Source organism: Coloeus monedula (genome assembly GCF_965178545.1).
Source record: "Coloeus monedula genome assembly, chromosome: 17".
NCBI classification, from domain to species: Eukaryota; Metazoa; Chordata; class Aves; order Passeriformes; family Corvidae; genus Coloeus; species Coloeus monedula.
This window is the reverse complement of record NC_138797.1, coordinates 13,182,715-13,205,118: the sequence shown is the minus strand read 5'-3', so window position 1 is coordinate 13,205,118 and position 22,404 is coordinate 13,182,715. Positions and strand designations below refer to the sequence as shown.

General features: G+C 42.1%; 1 protein-coding gene across 3 annotated transcripts in view; it reads left to right on the top strand.

Annotated features, from left to right (window-relative positions):
- Positions 1-22,404, top strand: part of VAPB (VAMP associated protein B and C) — a 37,807-nt gene continuing 15,403 nt past the window's right edge. For all 3 annotated transcript variants that reach the window (XM_082292887.1, XM_082292889.1, XM_082292888.1), the window contains exons 1-2: positions 1-341; positions 15,898-16,050. In XM_082292887.1, coding sequence (XP_082149013.1) covers positions 284-341; positions 15,898-16,050 — 211 coding nt within the window. In that variant the 5' untranslated portion in view covers positions 1-283. The remainder of the gene's footprint in view (positions 342-15,897; positions 16,051-22,404) is intronic.

Genomic DNA, 22,404 nt, shown 5'->3' with positions numbered 1-22,404 from the left:
CCGCCCGACCGCCGGCCGCGCCTGTCCCCGCTCCGGGGCCGCCGGGAGAGTGTGAACAAGCACCCGGGCGAGGGTGAAACAGCACCCGAGCGACGAGCGAACGAGCAGTCGGGACAGGGTGAACCGGCACCAGGGAGAGGGGTGAACCCGCTACCGGGCGCGCCCCCCGCCCGCCTTCCCTCCTCCCTCCCTTCCTCCCTCCCTCCCCTCTTCCTTCCCCTCCCTCCCCGTCCCTTCCTCTCTCCGCCTGGTGCCGCCACCGCCGAGGAGGAGGAGGAGGAACATGGCGAAAGCGGAGCAGGTCCTTAGCCTCGAACCGCAGCACGAGCTCAAATTCAAAGGTACGAGGCGGCCGCCGCCATCGCTCACCGCCGCTCCCCGCGCCGGGCGGGCGGCGCGGCCGCGTTCGGGCCCCGCTCCCCGGCAGCCATTTTCCGGGGGCCGGGCACCGCCGGCAGATAAAATGTCCTTCAGCGCCGCGCCCGCCGCCCCGCGGGGCCCCCCCCCGGCCGCCGCGGAGCCGCCCCCAGCCCGCGGGGGTCCCCCCGGCCGCCCTCAGCGCTGCCGCAGCCGCGGCGCGGGTGGGGGCGGCTCGCGGGGCCGGCGCGGGGGGGTCCCGGCCGCCGCCTTCCCCGGCCGGCCGCGGGAACACCGGGCTCTGCCCGGCTGACCTTCCCGGGGGCGGCGGCCCGGGAGAGGGGGGGACCCCGCGGGGCAGCGGCGGGAGCAGGGGTGCGTTCCCCCAGGCGCCGCCGGGGGTGTGTGCGCGGCCCCGGCCGAAAGATCTGGTGCTGTAATGTAGGACAGCGATGTCCGTGAGGTAGGACTGGGAACCCAGGTGTCACAAACCCTAGGAATGGATAAAGGGCTTAATCAAACGACAAAACCAGGAAATTGCTAGCTGTGATGCTGTTTAAGTGCTTTGCGTGGCTCTTCGGTATAAAATCTAGAGGGAGGAAGGATGTTGGGAATAAGATAAGAAATAAGGATTTCTTCTGTAACGTGTCCCAGGCACTGTGGGGTTGCAATCGTGTCTCTGTCCAAAAACACGAGGCCCCTGGCCAGGTGCTGGGCAGCACTTCCTGGCTTTTCCTGCTTATTATTATCATTATAATTTAGCGAGCCATTTGGCTAAATAAGTCACGAATAGTCTGCCTGTGTGAAAATCCATCCTTTAAATAAAAGTCTTGAATGGGTTTGGGCTTCCACTGGCACTGAAACTCCTGTCTTGCAGCCTGACAGCACAGCTGTAATACAATATTCTGGGATTACAAATAAGCAATCAAAAAGTTTATTATGCGACCAAAGTCAGAGGTGTTTTATAGCTTTACTTGATTTTCTGGCAAATATGCTTTTTTAAAAAATAGAGATTCATTTATTGGCCTCTGGTAAAAATAATACTCCTTTAAAAAAAGCTTTCATGTACATTTCTAAATATAGGGGAGGTCTTTACCAGTTCTTGTTAGTAAGTATATCTGAACTAATAATATGAAGTGGGTTTTATCAAACAGCCTGTTAATAAACACTGGGGGGAATGAATATATCTTTGTTGTAAGCTGAAGTTGTTATGGCAGCAGTATCAAACATGCTTAAGAAGGAAACTATTGTTGTTTTGACATTCTTTGTGTTAAGTATGATTAGATGAAGATCAGCTGTTGTTCTGGATAAAATTGCTTTCAGCAAACAAGCAAATCCAAGCTCAGGTGGGCAAAAAGTGGGGCCTTAATTGGCACTGACTTGCTAATGAGACATAATTGTGGTTCAGGGTTTGTTTTTCTTTCTTCATTTCATCACAGGTAGATACAAACCTTGCCAGACTCTGTTTTTTCTTGAAGTAATGATAATTTGTCAGGCTGTCTTTCTTTCAGATGGGGTTCTGGGCTAAATAACCAGCAGCCATTGAAGTTAAATCAACTAGCCATAGCACTTTCGGTTGCCAGATCTTTAGCCAGCAATGCATACTCCTTATAACACAAAATGCTACTTGAATAACTGCAGCTATTAAATGGCTTCGTTTCAAAGTACACTTAAATATTAATGTTCAAACAGACTTAATGCTGCCGGCAGCATTCATATGCTCTGGCAGTACCTCTACCTTACAGTCCTTTCTAGCAAGCAGTGCTGACCGCTGCCCTTCATTCAGGAAACACCAGGTTGAAGTATTCATGAAGTAAATTCTGCTCTAAGCATTTCTTGCCCTACTGATCTTGTGATGACATACCTGCCTGGTGATATGGCTGAAATGATATTGTCACCTTTGTAAATAGTTGCATTTGTTTCCGGATCGTTCCTTGGCCCCGTCCTAGTAGATCCAGACTGACAGAGGTCATGGAGCTGCTGGCTGGTACAGGCACCTCATGGAGTGTGCTGAAAGACATGGTGCTTAATGCAGGAAAATGAGATTGGACCATAAACCAAACACTGGAAATGGTGAAGGGCTGTATCCAAATGCAGACAGGTAGAAAAAGCAGGAAATTGTTCGCCTGATGCTTTTTAAAGGCTCTGTGTAGCTCTTCAGTATAAAATTTAGAGGGAGGTAGGATCTTGGGAATAATATAGCAAATGAGGATTTCTAGTATGATGTGTCCCAGTCACTTTGGGGTTGCAACCATGGCCTGCCCTTTCATTTCTGAAGGGCTGAAGACCATTTTAAAGAAGCTTTTGCAGCCCCTTGGTTTTGCAGTGAATCTTATAAATTCGTTTGGTGCTCTGTTTCAAAATACTGTGCTTGCGTCTCGTTTGAAAAAAATATCAAAGGAGTTTTTCATGCTGGAATTTTTTTTCACAGCATGTGAACATGAGCAGGGGTTGTCTTTCCTCCCGCCTCGCATCTCCTACAGCAGAGCACACATGCTCCAAAATAGCATCAGCGTGTGCTGCGCTGAAATGCAGCTGTGAGTCGTGGGAGGCTGGACACCATTAGGTGGCTGAAGGTGCCCATTTCCTTGCCCTGGTCTTTGATGCCATGTGAAATAGGAGCTCCTCTGTCTTGCCAGTGACTTCTTCCACTTCTTGGTTGCTGTAGGTTTGCAAAAAAATTATCCAGCTAAAGGTTTACAGCTCAGCCTGTACTGGTAACAAATGGTGAAAAAGAGCATTGTTGTTGGTATATGTGGCATTTACATTATTGTTTCCCTTTCTTCTTTTTTTCTATCTAAGAGATGGCATCAATCTGCCGAGAATTTATTACAACATTCAGGGCTCTGACTTTAAGAATTGCTAGATTTAAGCCTGGACAAGGATGTGGAATTGTGCTGCAGGATGCCTCCTGCACCTGGCAGGATTGCTGCCCACCAAGGCCGATCTGTCTTTTCACCATATGTGCCCACCAGGAGTAGAGATCGGCTGTTTAATGTCAGCAAGTAAAATTTTGTTAAAATACAGCATATTATAGAACTCCCCTGGGTTTGTAGTGTTGGAGATGTTGCTGCATATTTGCAGATGTAGGGTGCTGGGGCAGTGCTGCTCAGGAGGGGTGACACGTATGGGAGGTGGCAGAAGCTGAGGGACATTTTGGTAGTGTTTCTGGAGGTTTGCTCCAGGTTAGGCTGGACTTATGACTCAGCACTCTGTCCGTGCTCCCCAAGTGGCTCCCGGCAGTACTGCCAAACAGGGATTAGTGCCTTGCTAAACTCTGCAAGTCGTGCCAGTTGGAAATGCAGGTTCCTGTCCCCAGTATGTGATTCTGTACCTGTGCAATATGTCACTGTGTGGCTTTGCCTTCTGCAAAAGGCACAACAATAAACCAGAACAGCCGATCCTCTCCAGTCCTAACAGAGCGGATTCAGCCCTGGCCTGGGGCTGTCAGCTCAGGTGCTAGCCCTGGGTACATCAGAGCTGCAGCCCAAAGGTGTGGCCCGTATCCATGTGCTCAGTCCAACAGTGCATCTACAGCACTGGAAATGTTCAGTATTTAGTGTTTAGCCACAATCCTGTGCAGTTTGTGTGACCTGTGCTTCTGTTGTTGAGTGGCTGCCACTCCCTGCTGAGACACTTTGAGCTCCCCAGGTCAGCCTAAGGAAACTCCAGCCAGATCTGTTCATTGCAGTGAGGGTGTGCAAAGCCTCCTGTGTCTGACAGGAATATCCCGTTCCTACCAGATACCAGGCTAAGGCTCTTCAGCAGTCCAGTAACATTTGGGATGTGAGATTAGAGTTTGCTGAAGCTGCAGCTGCCAAGCCTCAGAAGAGAGGTTAAGGGCATGTGGACTACTCACTTACATCTGTGTCCCTGTCCTGATCCATGGTAATGGTTGAATCACTCCTGCACTGAAGGTATTGAGAGGAATTTGACTTTGTGCTCATTCTCTTCTGTATTGGATAAATAGGAATTTCTAGTCACAGGCCATATAAAATAGTGACAGCATTGTGAGAATTTGGCTGTTTAGGATAATTAATATGCATCTTTTAAGCTAAGCATTTATGTGCTCTTTTCATTAAACTCTTAGAGCCCTCCTGGTATTCACAGTAGAATGGCAGCCAGTACTAGGATTTCTTTACTCTTTGAAGGCTGCTGTGCCAATGGCTGTCTGCTTTTCTGCTGAAAAATGTACCAGCCCTTGCTTCCCTTTGTCTGGCCTGATTCCAAGTCAAGTCATTGTTACTGCATTAAATAGGAGTAAACCTGTACATTTCTCTACGTATTTGAATTTAATTACCAAATTAGAGTCTTCAAAAGAGGACATAGTATTTAAATAACAGGCAGGCTTCCTAAATCTAAACAGATTTATCCTAAAATATATCCCAATTATCAAACAAAATCAGTCCTTTTCTGGTGCAATTCATGTTATACTCACTTTTCTTGCAGCTTAGCTAAAATCAATAACTTATTCTATTAAGCGTTTGTTTGGTTGTACAGACCTGCTACATCTCACTGAATTATTCTGATTTCACGTGTTCCATTGGTTTTATAATTAATTCATGACTTTGCATAGTCTCTTCACTTTAAAAGAGAGGTGTTAGGAGGTAAAAGAGGGTAGCGATGCACTGTGAGTGTCTTCAAACACATCTCATTTTTTTGAAAGGTGGATAAATTGAAGATTGTGGTTCTCTTGAGCTTCCTTAATCTGCTGGTGTCCTGTACACTAGAGACACAACACTAACAGCTCCACTGGGAAAGAAGAGAGGAATTGTACATGTGGGACTAACAGAAATTTGAAACTCTGAATAGGATGGTTGGAACACCAAAGAACAATTGAGATGCATGAAGCAGTCAAGGAGGTTTAACTGCATCTTCTGTTAAATTTAATTAATGTATTTAGGTCTCCCAAGACTATTTCCAAAAATACCACAATCTCCTTGAAGGCTTTGGTCAATGTGATTTATGGGTTAAAGACTTTTGAATAATTTTGTACTGCACAGATTTTAAGAATTCCAGTTGAAGTTACGAGCATTAATAGGATCAAAGTATTACTATTTCAGGGAAAGACCTAATGCAGTGATAAAATTTGTTACTTGGCCATTGCTTCTCTTAGTTTTGTGGGATTTTATGTTTTAAATGTGATCAACTCCTTGCCTTTACTGTACAGAATTGGACACATACATTCACAACTTCCAGTTCCTTGGGAATCCCATGTTTGTCCATGGATTTTCAGCTCACTTTGAGCTATGGAGCTATTGCAATGATACGTGAAAAAGTTTTTCAAGTTTGTTATTTAAAGCTCATTGGGATGGCAGCCTGCCAGTCTGATTTGGTTGCTGTGATGTGACCTCTATTCATCACTTCAGAAGATGTATCTGATAACAGATTATATTGAAAATACAGATGGAAGGGGTGGCTCTCTCAAGTCCTAGGAGCATGGCTATCATGGCAAAATAAAGACACAGTTAATGTGTCAGAGTGGATGCAGGTTCACACTGGTACTTAGCAGTAAATTGTATTTACCAGCTGCTGCCCTGCATGCCATGTGCAGTGTCCTGTCACCCGTGAAAGGAATACGGAGTAGAAATTTATACAGCAGTTCCTGATAGTGCCTTCTCATTGGAAAATAAATGATTACCTATTTTTCCTCATTGCATGGGTTTTATAAATTAAAAACCTACCAGTAGTCGTGTAATGCTTTATTTCTTCTAAAATAGGTTAGCTACCATTAAATAGAAGAATGAATTCTGTTTAGTTGCTCTCTAATTCAGAATTAGGATTGTAAAAATTCAAGTACAAACCTTTAAATAGATTGTCAGATCTGTTTTGAAACTCAACTGGAAAAAAGGCATCATCACCATAGCAAATGATCCAACTTCATGAGCTCAGGTCAGCTTACATCTATGAACAAATACCCAATTTTAAAAGCAGCTTAATTTGTTCTATGCAGCCAGCTCTGGAAGGTATTGATTGCATCAAATGAGTTTTGGATCAAATGAACAACTTCTACATATGTTATAATGCAATTTTTGTAGGAAACTGGGGGAGTGAGGGTTTGTCTTGTTTCTGAGTGCCTCTGCTTTCTGCCCAGCTGAGGTGGTGCAGGAATCAAATGACCCTTGCTAATTCTGCCCACATCTTGCAGTCACACTCATTTTCTACTATCTTGTTACCATATTGGTCTTATATTTGCTGCCTGCTGGGAACAGCTAATAACTACTGAATGCGTTTCATAGTTGGTACCATAACAGCCTCTTCACTTTCCCTGTCAGTGTGGCTGCTTGGCTTTGAAAGCCTTATTGATGGTGTTTGCAGCAGTTCTGTTTGTGGTGATGACAGCTGTTGTTTCAGACTTAAATTTCATCTTTGTATTTGTAAGAAACGTGATCTTTAACATTATCATCTTGCTGCTGCAATTGTTGTTTTGTTGGCGTTTTTTCTGCAAGTAAATCCTCACTGATTAGACCAGGAGCTCTTCCCAGTTGGAGCTCTCTCCCCTCTGGATGAGGGACTGGCACTGGTGTGACAGTTCCTACCACAAGTAACACTGAAGGTCCTTTGTCTTCCTATGTGATGACCAGAGGCAGAAAGGAAGCCTATTTTACATACATATATGAATATTTAAGTACCAGTTTGTCCAAGCTAGGGGTTAGATTCATGCTAAATCTCTTCCTCTGTCATTTGACCCAGAATTTTTTCAATATATAAACCCTTTCAATGCTTTGTAGACCAAGATGTCTGTAGAGCCATATAGGATATTTTCTGAGATGCCTGGGATGTTGTTGAGTTTAAAATTTGGCCTGCTAGGCAACCTTTTGTAAAGAGGGATTTGTGCCGTGGGTCTGGAACAGCTGTCACGGTCTTGCTGTCATTGGAAATGTATGCAAAGCAAATCACCATTGCCCTGTTTGATTCAGGGCAGGGTAGGGGTGCACACGGATCGAAGTGATTGCGTGTTCACACCAGCAACACAGCCCAGACTGAGGGCTGAGTCTGTCCTTTCTCTGTTAGAGCTGTTCTGAAAATTGCTCAATTCAACTGTAATTCTCCTGGCCTCAAAAACGTTTGTACAGATTGGGTACTGCTGCTGCCTGCAGTACTTACCCCACGTTATTATAAATACTTTATGAAAATAATCTCTTTACTAAACTACTTTAGTGTCTACTTCTCTGAGCTGTAAACGAAGTCCCTTATACCATGGTGCATGGATTAAAGATTTTATCATTCTAAATTTAATCCTGTTTTCTTGGTTGGTTTCCATGAGAGGTGGAAAAATAGAGAAGGGGGAGGTTTGCCTGGTGATCCAGTTACTTAGGATGCAGATTATAAAATCATGTAGGTGTGGGGATCACTATGGAGCCAAATCTTATGTTTTTGCAAGCAATTTAAAAGACAAATTAGTTGTGCTTGTAGAAGGCATGTCAAATGACTATGTAATTCTTTCAAGAAAAAAAATTGCACTTTCGTGTTTTTCCCAAGACTGCTCCTTTTTTCATCACACCAGTTACTTCATCCTCACTGATGCTTCTGATGTTTCTCCCAGCAGTTCACCCTCTCTCTTGTGCAATTTTATGTTTGTTGCCTGTTGATATTTGCAATTAGTGTTTCTTGTGATATGTGAATTAACAATTTATTTTGTGTTTTCTCAAAATATTTTCATTTCCTCTGGTTTGTGATGTCTCTTCTTCTGGCCTTCCTATATTTTTACCAGACTAGGAGCAAAAATCTAAGGGTAGTAACATTTTTTTTTCCCCCTTAATTTTTGTATAGCTGGTATTACACTGTGCTTACTGATGTCATACAGCGGTGCAGATGATCATAGAATTATGGAATTGTTTAGATTGGAAAAGACAGAAGTTTAGGCTTGAAGAACATGACTTGACATTTGTTTCTTGTTCTATGCCACACATATAAACTGTCAGATTTTTTTTTTTTCAGTCAAGTTTTCTCACTGCTGCTGGCTAAATTTCTGATTTTGTTTTGCTTTTTTTTTCCCTTTGGTCCTGAAAGTACAATTAATAGGCTGGTTTTCAAGTGGCTCCCCTGAAATATATCTTGCTAAACTCAGGATTCCTTCCTTATTTGTAGCCATATGTAGTATTCCACTGTCTATTTTATGTGGCTTGGGTTTTTTTTAAACTTATTAGAAAAGCAGCTATTCTTTGTGCATCCCCAGAATATCTAATTTTGTTTGTTTCTTCTGGTATTTTCAATTTATGCACAGTTTTGCACTTAAAATATTTGCTATTTAAGTTGCACATCAAATTTCTCTATTTGAGGAGTATATGTGAGCATAAAATTGGAGTAGTTAAGTTGCTTCTTCCCGAACATTTTAATGTGCATTTGAAATGGAGATGAGTGATGAAATTAGACCAGGAAAAAAATCACTTTAGAAGAAAAAGTGTAGCTTGGATTGATGATTGAAATCAGGGTGGTTCTTCCAGGGAAACATTTTACACTGACTTCAGTCTTTAGCAGTGTTTTTGTCGGGGAGGTTTGCACATCAGGGCTTCATTGCTCTTTTGCTGCATCCCCACTTCTCCTGGGAGCCTGGGCTTTGTTTGTGTCCTTTCTATGCCCCATGGATGGAGCTCCAGGCTGTGTCTAAGGAGGTGCCATACTCTAAGTGGATCTGGCTACATCATAGTTATTGAAGGAGATGCAGCTGCTGTGCCACTGTTTCCTGAGCTGTTTCCATACCTGGACAGAGTTGCTTCATGTGATATTTGTGTGCAGAACAAGCAAAGTAATACAATATGTTTGGCACTTGGTTCTAAAAGGATCTGAAAGCACAGCTGAAACAGAGATACACCTCTGAAAGCTCAGCAAGGCTGCTCTCAGTCTCTTGTTTATGCAAGTGTGTGCAGAAATCTGTTTTAACTTTATGATGCAGAGAAAATAGTTCATGTTGTGTGATTTTGTTGCTGAAGTTTGCTGTAGGTAATGTTTTTGGGTGTAAGAAAACTCTGAAGAGATCAGTTGGGAAAAAAACAAATGACCCTGGTACCAAAATTATATGAAGGACATATTCTTCTATTTCTCTTGGCAAGCTTATGTGTGGCCTCTCAGTTCTTACAACTGTGAAGTCAGACTGTTAATGATCCTCTGAGGGATAAAAGGTGACAAAAATTACATACTAATATATACCCTGAAAATAGTCTTCAGTCTCATAGTTGTTTGGGGTTTGGGTATTTTTCCCAACTAAGCATGAGGCATGCTATGAGAAAAATAGTTTATGCCAGAATAGGCCAGGGAAGGACACTGATTAATCCATCTAAATGGAATAACTTACTGCCAACCTTGCTCCAACTTTGGCATCTGGATCATGTAATTTTGTTGGGTTTCTTCACCTTTTTTTTTTTTTTTTTTAATTCTCTTAGGTCACTTTATTGATGCATACTTCTTAAAAAAATTGCTCCACTGCATCAGCTATTGCATAGGGAGTGATGTGGATGTTGCTTCTATTTTTGTAATATTTTTTCATCCAGGCATCCACTGCTTGACACAGCAGAAGTGGAAGAGACCACTCCCCTCCTGTCACTTTGCTTCAAGGGCTCTTTTGGGTGAGGAGGTGGGTGCTGGGAGTAAAGATACTGATTCCACAGGGTGGGGCTTTGTAGCTAATTCCTTTTAAAATCTGAGCTGAGGTCAAAAGCTTGGCAAGTGGTTTACACAAGGATTTGTTTTTTTAAATAATTAGCAAATTTGGGGGATTTGGGTTCTCTCAGTGAGTTAGTTGTGAAATCAGATATTTATGCAACACAGGCTCTTCTTGTTTCTGATTTTTTGACTTCTTTGATTTCAAAAATTGCGGATGCTCGCTTAATTATGAAAGTCTCCAGAGCCAGATGATGATGATGATTAAACCTTGGCACATGGTACTTTTAAAAACACTAATCTTCACAAGATTCTGTGTAATTAGGTAAGTATTCTCCTTGCTTGACGGAGAGTGAAACTATAAGGGTCCAAACCTGCTTCTGTTTTGGAGTTGATGTCAACTCTTAAGGCTTTTAATAGCAGAAGATCAAGCCCTTAAGTGATTTGTCTAAAGACAAGTAAGGTGGTGGGAGAGTTTGAGTGTATCTTGGGTGTTCTTGATTCTCAGGCACCTGGCTGATAGCTCAAGATGTCTTGCTTGACATTTCAGCTCTTTTCATTTTAGTGTTTATCTTCAAAGGTCATCAGCTTTATATATGACTTTAAAAAGGAGCATGCAGTAAGTCAAGTTCTTCACCTGTTATTGAGCCTTCTTGCACATCACTACTGGTTTTATTTTGCCTGTCTGTAATGCTGATAGACATCCACAAAAATAAAATGGGAGAGCCCATGGAAATAAAATGAAACCACTTGGTGCCGTCAGAGGCAGTAAAGGAACTGAGAAACCACTCAGATGTGAAGATGGGAAAAGTTGCAGGTAGAAAGACTGAACTAATCAGATGGAGAGATGGGTGTGGTGGCTTTTTGATGGTGCTGACATCTCTCTCTAGAGCAGGGCAAGGGGCATCCCCAGTTTGAAGGGCTGGTAGAGCTAGGGGGAGGCACTTAATGCCCTGGGAGAGGGGCCAGCGTGGGGTGTGGAATGGGGAAGGGATAAGTATCACATTCAGCCCCCATCCTCTCCACTCACACAGGGTCAGTGTGGCTCTTTCACTGGATTAGTTACTGCTCCATGTGGACATCTACCCATCACATGTAGGATTTGGGCTCTTGGGAATAGTCACAAAGCAATCTTGGTTTCCCCTCTACTGCTTTCCACCATCTCCCTTATTAAAGATTCTTCAGTTACCTTTCTATGGCTGATTAATGTGTCAGGTGATTAATGACTTTCATCTGACACATCAGTGGGATTAAACCATGGTGAAATACATCCTTCCCCTCCTATTATTGCATTCCACTGCTTTCCACAAAGGAAGTACAAGAGAGGTTATCTCACGAGAAGCTCTGCCTGTATTTCTGCCTGTTTCCAATTACCTTGCTGTTGGATGCATGTCTGTGGTGAGCTGGAGTTGCAAAAGTTGTTTAGGGGAAGATGCTGAAAGTGCATCTAAAACACTCTGGGAATAACATGGACAGTTTGATGAGAATTTATTCTTAGTCTTGTGGATCAATGGCTGCCAGTTGAACATGACTATGATTGTATCAAGTATTCCTGCAGTGCTTTTCTTGGAAAAGTTCACTACATTTTTTAGAGATGTCTAGCTTTTAGCAGATGAGAATTTGCATTAAATAAAAGTACCAAAGAAATGATGCATGTGCCTTAATTACTTTCAGCAGCTATGCCAACACTGCAAGTGTGACTGCAGCACGTATGCCCAGATGTGCTTGCAAGCTTTAACCTACAACTGTGAGACCTTAAATTGGCAGAATGCTGTGCAGGAAGATGCAGTTTCCCTGATGCCAGATCTGGGTGCTGCGTGTTCTGGCTGAAAACTGATTCTGCTTTTTCTCTTCCCCACTGCCCCCTCCCTCTCTCCCTGCCTGGTAAGTGGATTAATTTCCAGCCCCAGCAGCTCCCTGGCTCTGCTCTTGGCCCATGCAGAGGAACACGGTGCAACTTGCACAGGCAGCTGGTGGAGACAAGATGCCAGACCACCTCCCCTTTCAGCAGTGAGATGGACTCATGCAGGAATTAAGCAACCCTGTGGCCCACCTGATGTGTGTAGTTAATTATAAAGATGTAGTGATAATTGCAGGTACAGATCTGCAGAGGACTGTTCCTGCTGGGTTTGAATGTTCCTGCCCAAGCCTGGGCCATCAAAGCTTTCCCTCTGCTGGTACTTAGGCTAAATTCTTTCATGTGCCAAACAGCATGAGGACTGATTATTTGCCATGCCAAAGCATGGAATTTTGGTTAAAGTGGGGATGGTTGTATTAAGATGTAGTACAAATGATGTGGCTGTGTAATGTGGTTTCTTTGAGGAGCGCGTGGCAAGGAACTTACAGTGAGTACTGTGCTCATCAAAAAGTTATCAGCCTGGATTTGCTGGTACAATTATGGGCAATTTCTATTGCAGTGAGAGTTACTTAAAATTTAAATAGAGTTGACATCACGTTCCTTTGACCTAATTCCCAGACTTTTGTATTATTACTAAAATGGTGTGGGATATTCCAATGCCATATGCTGCAGAATGGCTCTCTTAGGAAAGATTGATACAGCACTGGTGTTTGAATAGGAAATGGAGTGTAGAAAATTCTGAGATAACACTGTGATCTTCAAACGTGAAGGGTTGGATGTGTGGTGCCTGGGTGAAAAGCCACAGTTCAGAAATAAGCTTGATGAAAAGTAGTCCTATGAAAAACCGGCATACCTCTTACTGCTTGTTGTTTCATGAGTATAGGAGGTAATGTTTCCTTTCCTTCTGGTAATACTGGTTGTTTGTGTATCACTAGATGCCCACTTTGCATTAACACAAGTTGACTTTATTTTGGCAGGAGAAAGTCACCAAGCCCTTGTGGAATATTTCAGACTTTCTGCACCAAATTCAATTTACTACATTCTTCCTTCTAGACAGCTTGCTCCCGTGACAACCCCATGTCGGATGATGCATGTACAGACCCTGTTTCCCATAACTTTGTCCTTGGGATGACATCAGTGGCATTTTTCTCATGATCTTTGAAAAACACGTGAGAAAAACATTTGGGATGATTTTAAAGTGCAAATTGTGATTTGGAAAGCACCCTGCCTTACTATGAGTTTAACTTATCTAGAAATATTATGAGCAATCGAAAAAACATTCAAAACAAAATACCGTGATTAAGTACGGGTTGTGGGTTTTAAGAGTCAGTCTTCACTTGTGGCTTTTACCCAAGTACCATCCAGATGCACCAGTCTGGCTTAACTGTGCTTTCAGCCCACCTTGGAAGTACAGCCATTGTCCAGGTGTTGCATAAACTTGTATAAATAGTCCATCCACTTGTAATGAGGACAAAGTTACCGGAAAGAAGTGAAGAGGGTTTTCTCTTACTGTATGTGAGTGTGAGTGCAGAAGTCCCAATCCAGATGGCGGAAAGCAAAGGTGTATCTCTAGTGCAGAATTAGCTTATGTCTATCCTGAGATAAGTTCTCCCACATAGCCCAACCTCTCCAAAAAACCTGTAATTTTGGCTACAGTAATCCAACAACAGGCAACCAAGGTTTCATTTCAGCCTGAGTTGGCAGTCCATGGGCCTTGCTCTTAAAAGGCAGGCCAGCCAAGTGATAATATTTCACTGCCATGCCCCAATTACCCCTGAGTAATACCCTGTGGTCTGTTTATTTTTTTACACACGTCAGGACACCTTAATGACACGTTAATGCTGCATTTGTCTGCTGTGTTTTGCTTTGCTTTGAACAGCAGTGCCGTAAGGAGTGTGCCTGCACACAGGTTTGCTGGAAGCAGATGTCAACCTTCTAGTATAGTTGTGGTGGCTGTAAAACCTGTAATTTGGGGTAAATGTAGCTAAAGAAACTGTTTATGGTTTAGTGGACAAAACAGAAGAGGAAACACCAAGCAGACAAGAAGAAATGAGTTCCGTCTGCCGAAAGGTTTTGCTGCCAAATATTTTGGTATGATCTATGTTAGCAATAAGTAACTCCATTTGGAAATTATTTTCCAGACAGAATTGTTGTCGTATTACTATTTCAAACAGCAGCTCTGTGCTGGGGCACACAAATCCCGCACACATTCATGGATCAGCCAAGTAAAAACATGGTATTTCCCCCAGGAAATCTCTCCCAGCATGCAGACCAGTAAAGCACTACTGAGGATGCAGCTGCATATGTAGGGCTTTGTACAGCCAACCCTCCCTCTGTGCTGGAACAGCTCAAGCTGTAATTTTTTAGTAAAGACACATCCTTATTGCTTAGGCATCCTATAATTTCTTCTGAAATGTTAGATTTCTCCCAGTTAGAGCTGTTTTGAAGATCTGGTACTGTCCTTACACACCTAATGTTTGCTGGATTTTTCTGATTGTTTGGCTTGTTTAACTTCTTTAACACCTCATGGCTGCTTCTGGCCAGTTATTTTCCATTAACTTAAAGTCTCTCCCTGCATGCAGAACACAGAGAAAACTTGACAGTTGTGTTTCATTCTCTTTCACATCTCAATGTTTCACCAGGCACAGCTGTAGTGAAACCTTTGCCATGGGATCTGAAAATTTTGTTGCTTCAATTTTTGTTTGCTCCCGTGTTGGATTGCAAAGCTGGTTTGCTCAGAGTGCAGACAGAAATGGTGCTGCCTTGTTGTCTGGTTGGGGTTGTTATATGTGTGATTGTTTTGAGGCTTTTTCCCTTCTAATTACTTTAAACTAATTGGATCAAGGATAGAGGTTGCAGGACTGTAGTACTGTAAGAGCTGGATTAAACATTGTCTTAGGAGACAAATTTGTGTAGAGTAAGAAGCAAACTTGAATTACATCAAGCCATCCATGCTGTGAGAGGAGGGTGGTGGAATGCTGCCTGCCAATGTTTTTATCATTGTCATTTTCCCTTTTTCAATTTTAGGGCTGCCATTTCTGCAAGGAAAAGTTTGATGCTTTTTTCTGACCAATTTGTTTTTACTCCTGAGGGCAGATGAAGGTATTTTATTCAGGCATCAAATTAATCACTTCTGTGGAGAAAACAGTTGATCAAAGTGTGGTTATATTTCTTTTAATTTTACTTCTTTACCACCTGTAAAGCACTGTAGTTGTGTGCTACCTGTCTGATTTATCAGTGTCATGTAGGAAATCAGACTTTCTTCTCCCTGAGGGATTTGGGAGTTTCAATTAGGTAGTGAGCCTGAGAGAAATGGATTTGCCTGCACTTGGTGTTGCAGATCTTGACAATGGTTTGATTTTGGCTTTGCTAATATGGAAATCTTTGCCAGTGCTCTCAGTGTCTAAAAATCTTCCTATTTCCACATGGTTATTTCCTGTCCTGGGCTAGATAGGCTATTTTATTTATTCTGGTTTATAATTTCTAGCTGCCAAGAGAGTTTATTAAAAAAAAAAAAAAAAAAAAACACAAAAAAATCACAAAAAAAACTTGGTAGGTGAAAGGAGATGTACCCTAAATGCTTGTCTTGCTGGTTTTGGTATGACATTCCTGAATACATGGTGGAATCCTGGTTCTGTGGAGGTCCAGCTTCATGTGCAGATGGGTCTGTGGTAGTCCTTGATTCCCATTCCGTGCCTGGTTAACAAACTGTACTGTACTCACTACTTATCATCTACAGCATGGGTATTTGTTGGTATCTCTGCTAGCCTGGGTTTCAGTGACTAGAATGGAGCAACTGTGACACAGCAGGGAATTTGGCATCCTTTGAATGCCATGTTGTGGTGTTGGCACAATGTGTGAATGATTTCCCCCTTTTGTTTTGCTGTTAATGATGAGCTCTTGGGCTGGGGCCTGGCGGCAGCCTCAGCTTTGCGTGCATGATTATCTGTACGTGCTGCAGATGGAAATTGAACATCTAATTACTTTATAAGATTTGTGAACAGAGATTTAGAGCCTGCTTAGGCTCTGCTTGAAAAGTGTTTTCTGTGTGATTTCAAGTCTGCTTTTGCTCTCCTCCTCAGGTCCTTTCACAGATGTGGTCACTACAAACCTGAAGCTCGGCAACCCCACGGACAGAAATGTGTGCTTCAAAGTTAAGACCACAGCACCACGTAGATACTGTGTAAGGCCCAACAGTGGAATTATCGATGCAGGAACATCAATTAATGTTTCTGGTAAGCCATTCAAGCAGTTCTTTGGTGACTGAAAATTGCTTCTTATAATCAGTTATTTCTTGGAATGCCTCGCAGCCTGAAGGTATTTTGGTGAATCCAAGAAGTTGTGTTTTCCTGGAGAAGCAGCCATTTCATATATCCTTACCTCCCTTACTCCTGGTCTAGCAGTAATAGGTTGGGTCTTACATCTTGTTTTGGAGAGGAAAAAGGTGGAAATACATAAATGATTGATATGGTTCGTTAACAGCCTCAGCCAATGTATCCAAACCAGTCCTGCTGCAGCCCTGCCCTCCCTGTGGGATTATTTTTGTACAGTTAGTTTTTTGCCAGCTTACGTTCCTGAACCAGCTCACCACGGGGTCAAACAAGTGCTTGGATGAGCACACTGAGGGAAGAATAAAACTGGGTGGACTGTAACCCCTGGTTTAGACCGGTGTGGGCTGATGCCAAACTGCCTTTGATTTAACCAACAATGAAAACATTTACTTTCAAACCGTGCTTGTTTTGTGTGCCTTGAAGATTCAGTATCCTTTGGTGTTAAAAATGTCAAGTGACTAAATCTTTGCTGTTGCATAGGAAAAGTTAATGATTTTCTCTAATGAGTCAGTAGCTCTTGACTTGCCTAAGTTTGGTAATGGAAAAGCAAAGGAGTGGCTTACTTTGAGAGCAAAAAGAGCTGAGTATTCTCTCAAACAGAATGTCTGTGTATTATTAACTTTCTGATGGTGTATCTTCTCAATGACATCTCTGATCCATGTTCTTAATAAAGAATTCTATCAAAGCATTTAGTTGTGGCATATTGGATGAATGAGGTCAGACTTTAGTTAAGAACGTTATTTCTCTAAACATGCAGATTTGCTTTGCTATTTCTAAAAATAAAAAAAAAAAATACTGGCATGATAAGAAATATTATTGATAGGTTATACACTTTGCTCCTACCAACCTCTTTTAGCCTGGAATAAAAAATCTGGGAAGCTAAAACCACTGCTTTTTACTTGAAAAAAATCAACATGTAGAAATCAAGAGTTCAGTTTCTTACTTAATAAAATGTAAAATATTTAAACACCTCCCCCTTGGAGAGAAATTGCTCCAACAAAATACAAATTGATTCCAAACCCACTTTGCACTGTAAAATTAAGTAACTCTAATCCTGTAAGTCTTCTTACACATGCCCATATTTGCACACTCATTGATCTGTTGTCTCTGGGATTTCTGTGCTGTCAAATTGAGTGTGCAAAGGGCTACAGGATTGTGCCTCCCTTGCAGTTAATCCCAGGGGAATGTCACAGTGAGGAAGTAACCAGGGAAGTGTGGGAGCTCCAGGTGGGGCAGGCAAAGCGCTTCTGCTTCAGGAGAGGGCCAGCACATACCCAATGAGCTCTGAAATGACTAATATGTAAATGAAAAAGCTCTCTGGAGAGAAATGGAGATTTTTAAAAGTCGGGACAATTCCCAAGTAAAGCTGTCTGTCATCTATACTAGCTGCAGGCAAGCATATCAAATGCATTGAAATCAATGAAATGATAATGAAAATTAGCATGGTTTCTAGCTACAAATTATCTTCATGCTATAAAAATGTGGATGCTTTTCATCTTGCAGATGAACTTTGAAAATTAAAAGCCTGCTTCCTTTGCAGGCTCTTACCAGGCTTTTTGAAATGTTGTCTTGATCTCAGTGTTGAGTGGTTTATTAAAGTTCTGCTTACAAGTGCCCCTTATCTCCACCTTGAGCAAGTACAGCGCAGACAAGTGTTGTAGGAACCATCTCTTGTTATGTTCCCAGCAGCTTGCTTTTCCAGCCTGACCCTTCCCAGTGGCACACCAGGTAGAGTGTGGTTCTAGTCCAGGGTTTAAAGTATCCCCTTATGAGACTGCTGTGCTCACCCTGAGCTGTGCTTTGCTTTTGCCTACATAGCTTTAAGAATTTCCCTTTTCTGATAACCTTATTTGCAGTGATTTTTGGTTTGGTTAGTGTGGAAAATGGTTGTGGTATATTAAATCACAAGCTCATCCGTGTTCTAGTATTTCCATGCTGATGATAGCAGTGGTAATAAATAATGATCCTAAATTGCCAGTCCTTACGTTAACATTATATTTTAAAATGCAAGTAGCACACTTTTGCTGTTCCCTAGGTATATATTAAGCTCCTTTAAACCATGCATGGGACCTAATATTGGACTTGAAGATGGCACTGTCTTTGGTTCTGATCAGCAGGTGGGATCCTTTGGATAGGAGGGATCAAAAAGGGGACTGCCATTAACTTGCAGAATATAATTGCTTTCAGATTCACAAAAAGGGGGAAAGATGTGTTTAACCTTTGCTTTGGAGTAATGTTGCTTGAGAACAGAGGACTGATTTTGGAGTTAATGAAGTGAAAAATAAATAGAATTTGGTTCTTTGCCTCTGAATCAGTTACCTTTTCAGTCATTTAATTCAAGTCTTGCACAAGGCATAAAAACAGGACTTGAATAAATAAGACTTGAATTCCTCCAAACCTAGTGAAAATACTACCGATGAGAAATTATTAAACTATAGTTAATTCAGTAATTTCTGGACACTTAAGCTAATTGGGCTGTATTTGCTATATGCAATCTGTCCCCTTTGCAGTTGCTGACAGGCTTTACCACAGCCACTGATAGCACTGCATTGGTGCTGCACTTGGTCTCCAAAAAATCAGTGCCTAAGCATTTGTTAGTCTCAGAGAACATTACTGCCTGAAGCTGAATTTGGGACAGCCTCTTCCTTCTTGCACTGTAGTAACCAGATGCCTTTCTTATACTCCTGTGAAACTATGTCTGTACTATTTTGCTGCAAGTAAATGAGAAGATATTCTGCTCTAAGAGGCAGCAGTTCCATTTTATTTCACACTAATATGATGGCTCATTTAAACATGTACAAAATGCTAGAAAAATAAAGCTCACTTTAATCTAGTAGAGTCTCAAATGCTGCCTTCTTATGCCATATCACAGCTTTTGCTAAATACCAGCATTTGAGGCCCTGTCAGCCTGTGCAGCCTGCTGGGATGGCAGGTTTGGAGCCCGTGTTTTCACCTGTTATATAATGGCATGTAATTTTAACAGCTGAGTTTATGTAACTGTCGGGAAGCGTATGTGTGCACTGTCATCTGATTCCATTGCATTGGGGCTGCAATACTTGGGAAAAGGAGTATTTGCACACATTCCACTGCTGTTAAGTCTGATTTCAGCAAAGATAGCTGATTTTGTGGCTTTGAAGTCTAAATAAAAAGCATGAATGGATTACAAAGGAAAAGTGAAGGAATACCAGCAGATGCTGGTGAGTCTGCAATAGGTGTATAAGGGGGAGAGAGGAATTGCAGATGGTACCATCTGTGCAGTGTCCCACTGAAGAGAGCAGTCTGAACATGTCTCCTAAAAATGGGGAGGAGCTGACATTAGCCTTGGGTTACTGTCGAATATCCAGGGAGGGATTTTTACTCTTTTGTGAGCTTGCCTGGCTTTGAAAAGGCATTGCCTTGAGCAGGGATGGAGCTGCAGCCCTGTGCTCTGCAGTCGCAGTGGGTCTGCCCCATTCCCTCAGGCACCGATTGTGTCCCATCCACTGCTGCGTTCCCAGACGTTCCTTGGCAGTGTCACTCCTGTGCCCTGTTCCCAAGGAGCTCCCAGGACTCTGCAGAAACTACCAGTTTTGGGGTTGTTCTTGCCTGCCTGCTTTAAAATTCTATCTTGGTCCTCACAGATTCAAAACTTATTAGTATTATTGAAATATTTACAGAAATTTTATGTTTATTTATGTAAACATGGACAAAGATGGAGTGGTGCAGTGGATTCTTGCTTGTTTCTGTAGATGTGTCTTTTGCTCACCTCTGTCAGAGCTGATGGAATTCCACAAGGATCTTGAGGCTCACCCCTGTTTCTGGTTGGGATATTTTATGTGACATAAGTGTGGTAGATTTGATCCATCCAGACCATGAATTCTGTGCATTGCCATTTGGGAAATTGATTGATAAAGCTAGAAAAGAAAAAATAGTTTGATAGTGTATTGAAGGAGCTGCTTAAGAATGAACAGTGATGTGGATGGAAATGTGATATCAGGGAGCTACTAGTTATGTTTCTTAAAAGTGATTCTTGGTTCTAATCTTGTTTAATGCTTTTACAAGCGATTCTGGAAAAAAAGAGTACACTAAAAACCCTGATGATGTTGTAAAGTTGGGAGATTGAAGATATGCAGCAGAATTAGGTGTCCTTGAAGGCTACAGTAAGAGAAATGGGATGAGTTTCATCAGAAAAACTGCAAAATCACATATTTGGAGTATAAAATACTCTTGCTATAATTGCAAGCTTGTTAAATGAAGGGGCCTGATGGGGCTGAGCAAGATGCTGACATAATGTGGCTGTGCGTAAAGCAAATGTAGCATCACGTATCTGGATAAGGAAAGAGGTGAGAGGGCATAAATACTGTGATTCACCGCATTAGTAAAGTTTCCTGCATGTATAATTAGAGGAGCTCAAACCAAAAGAGGTGCAGAGGATGAATGGGGAGCCTGACCCAGAGAGGACCCACCAAGTCTGGCTTAAGTTTACCAGAAGGCCAGGAGTTGCCATGATTGATGTCTCAGAGGGTGCCAGAAGTAAATGACTCTTCCCATTCTCTGGTATTTCAGCATAAGGGCAGTGTTGGTTCAGGACCAAGTAAACAGGCCATTAATAAATTCAGATGGAAACTAGAGGAAAGTTGCTGACTATCTGAGCTGGGAGACTTTTCTGATCCTTCTGCTCTTGGAAAGGACAGCTAGATCCTAGCAGGTGTTAAAGGTGTTCCCTGCTTCAGATTTCCTGTTCCTTGAGAAAGCTGGTTTATTCTAGGAAAACCAGAGGAGTTTAATGCTTCTGTCATTGTGACTAACTTTGCCAGTATACTGTTCCATGGAAAAGAAGGAGCATATTGAGTGGTCAGTGCCTCTCCTTGGCTCTCCACAGAGCGTAAAATGCTGGGGATATTGCAGGAATGTGTGAGAAAACTGATGTCCATTGATCTCTCAGTGACTCTGCAGTTTTTGCTTGTGGTAAAACAGTGCTGGTGCTTGAGCTGTAGGGTGAGCAGCTTGGGAAGTGGTTGAGGTATCTCTGCCTGATGGATGCTGCTGACAGTAAACTTGAAGATCGTATTAATATAATTTTTTTTCTTAAAAAATATTCTTGCAATGTATCTGACTTCTGATGAAAGCTGAAACTTCTGACCAGATGGGACAACTGATGTGATAAGGCATTTTGTAGGAACACTCTTTTCACATAAGTTTTGCATAAGGTTTGTGTTTTCCATTCAGAACAAAGGAGCCACATTCCCAGTAGCAATTTCTCCAGCAATTAGGGCAGTTTTATGAAACTGATCTTTCACAGAAACCCCACTAGTATGTGGATAAATATTAAAATGGTTTGGTTTCCTCTTGAAAAAACTACATATTTTTGAGCTTCCCATCTGGCTTACAAGACATTTGCTGAATAATTGTGTCAATGTGGCTTTCATGTATTGATCTAAAAATACAAGTGCTACCAACGTCTGTGCTGTCAAGCCCGCTCTGGCTCTTGCGGTTCAGTGAATGGAGCTTGGAGAAGCTCGTTTGGCATTCCAGGATGGATTCAGCACTGTCCCTTGGGAAGTGAGGATTTTCAAATGAGCTGATAGTTGCACTCAGCAAAGCAAGCTGAAAAAACCACAATCTGTAGAAGTTCCATAAATGCTGGATAGTTCTGACTATCCAGTTGGATCTTACACATTATGTAGATTTAAAATTATTTAAGTGTCTACTGAATCGTTAAAAAACTGGTATTCACGGACAAAATCTCTCTAACAAATTGCTTCTAACTCCTAGCTAAAGTTTAACTCTTCATAATCTTGACTACTACAGAGGAGAAAAAGCGATGCTGCTGCTTTTCAGTGATGTGTCAGACAGTGTTGAAATAGTTGTGCTTTCACAGTGCAGTCACTCCTGTTTGGAAAATACTTAGTTTGGAATAATATACCGAGTACTGCAAGGTGAATTTAAAATGTATATATAATTTTTAAAGCACCTCATCTGAGAGAATTTATTGCCTTCCTTCTCTTTGGGCTTTAAAAGGCATGTGGTTGTTGATGGCCACAGACTGTGCACATTAAAGATGATACAGCCATAACATACCCTGCTCATTAAGGGAGGCAGATTGGTTTGTCTTGCCTTCATTTGCAACAAATGGGATCTTTGGATATTGCTTTTATATGACAAACCCCTGCAATTAGTGTGTATGAATTTGGGCACATAATGTTAGTAGCACCAGTACTTGAAAATGGTCCTAATTCTTGAACTGCTTCTCTTCCTAGTGATTGAATTGAGGGGCTG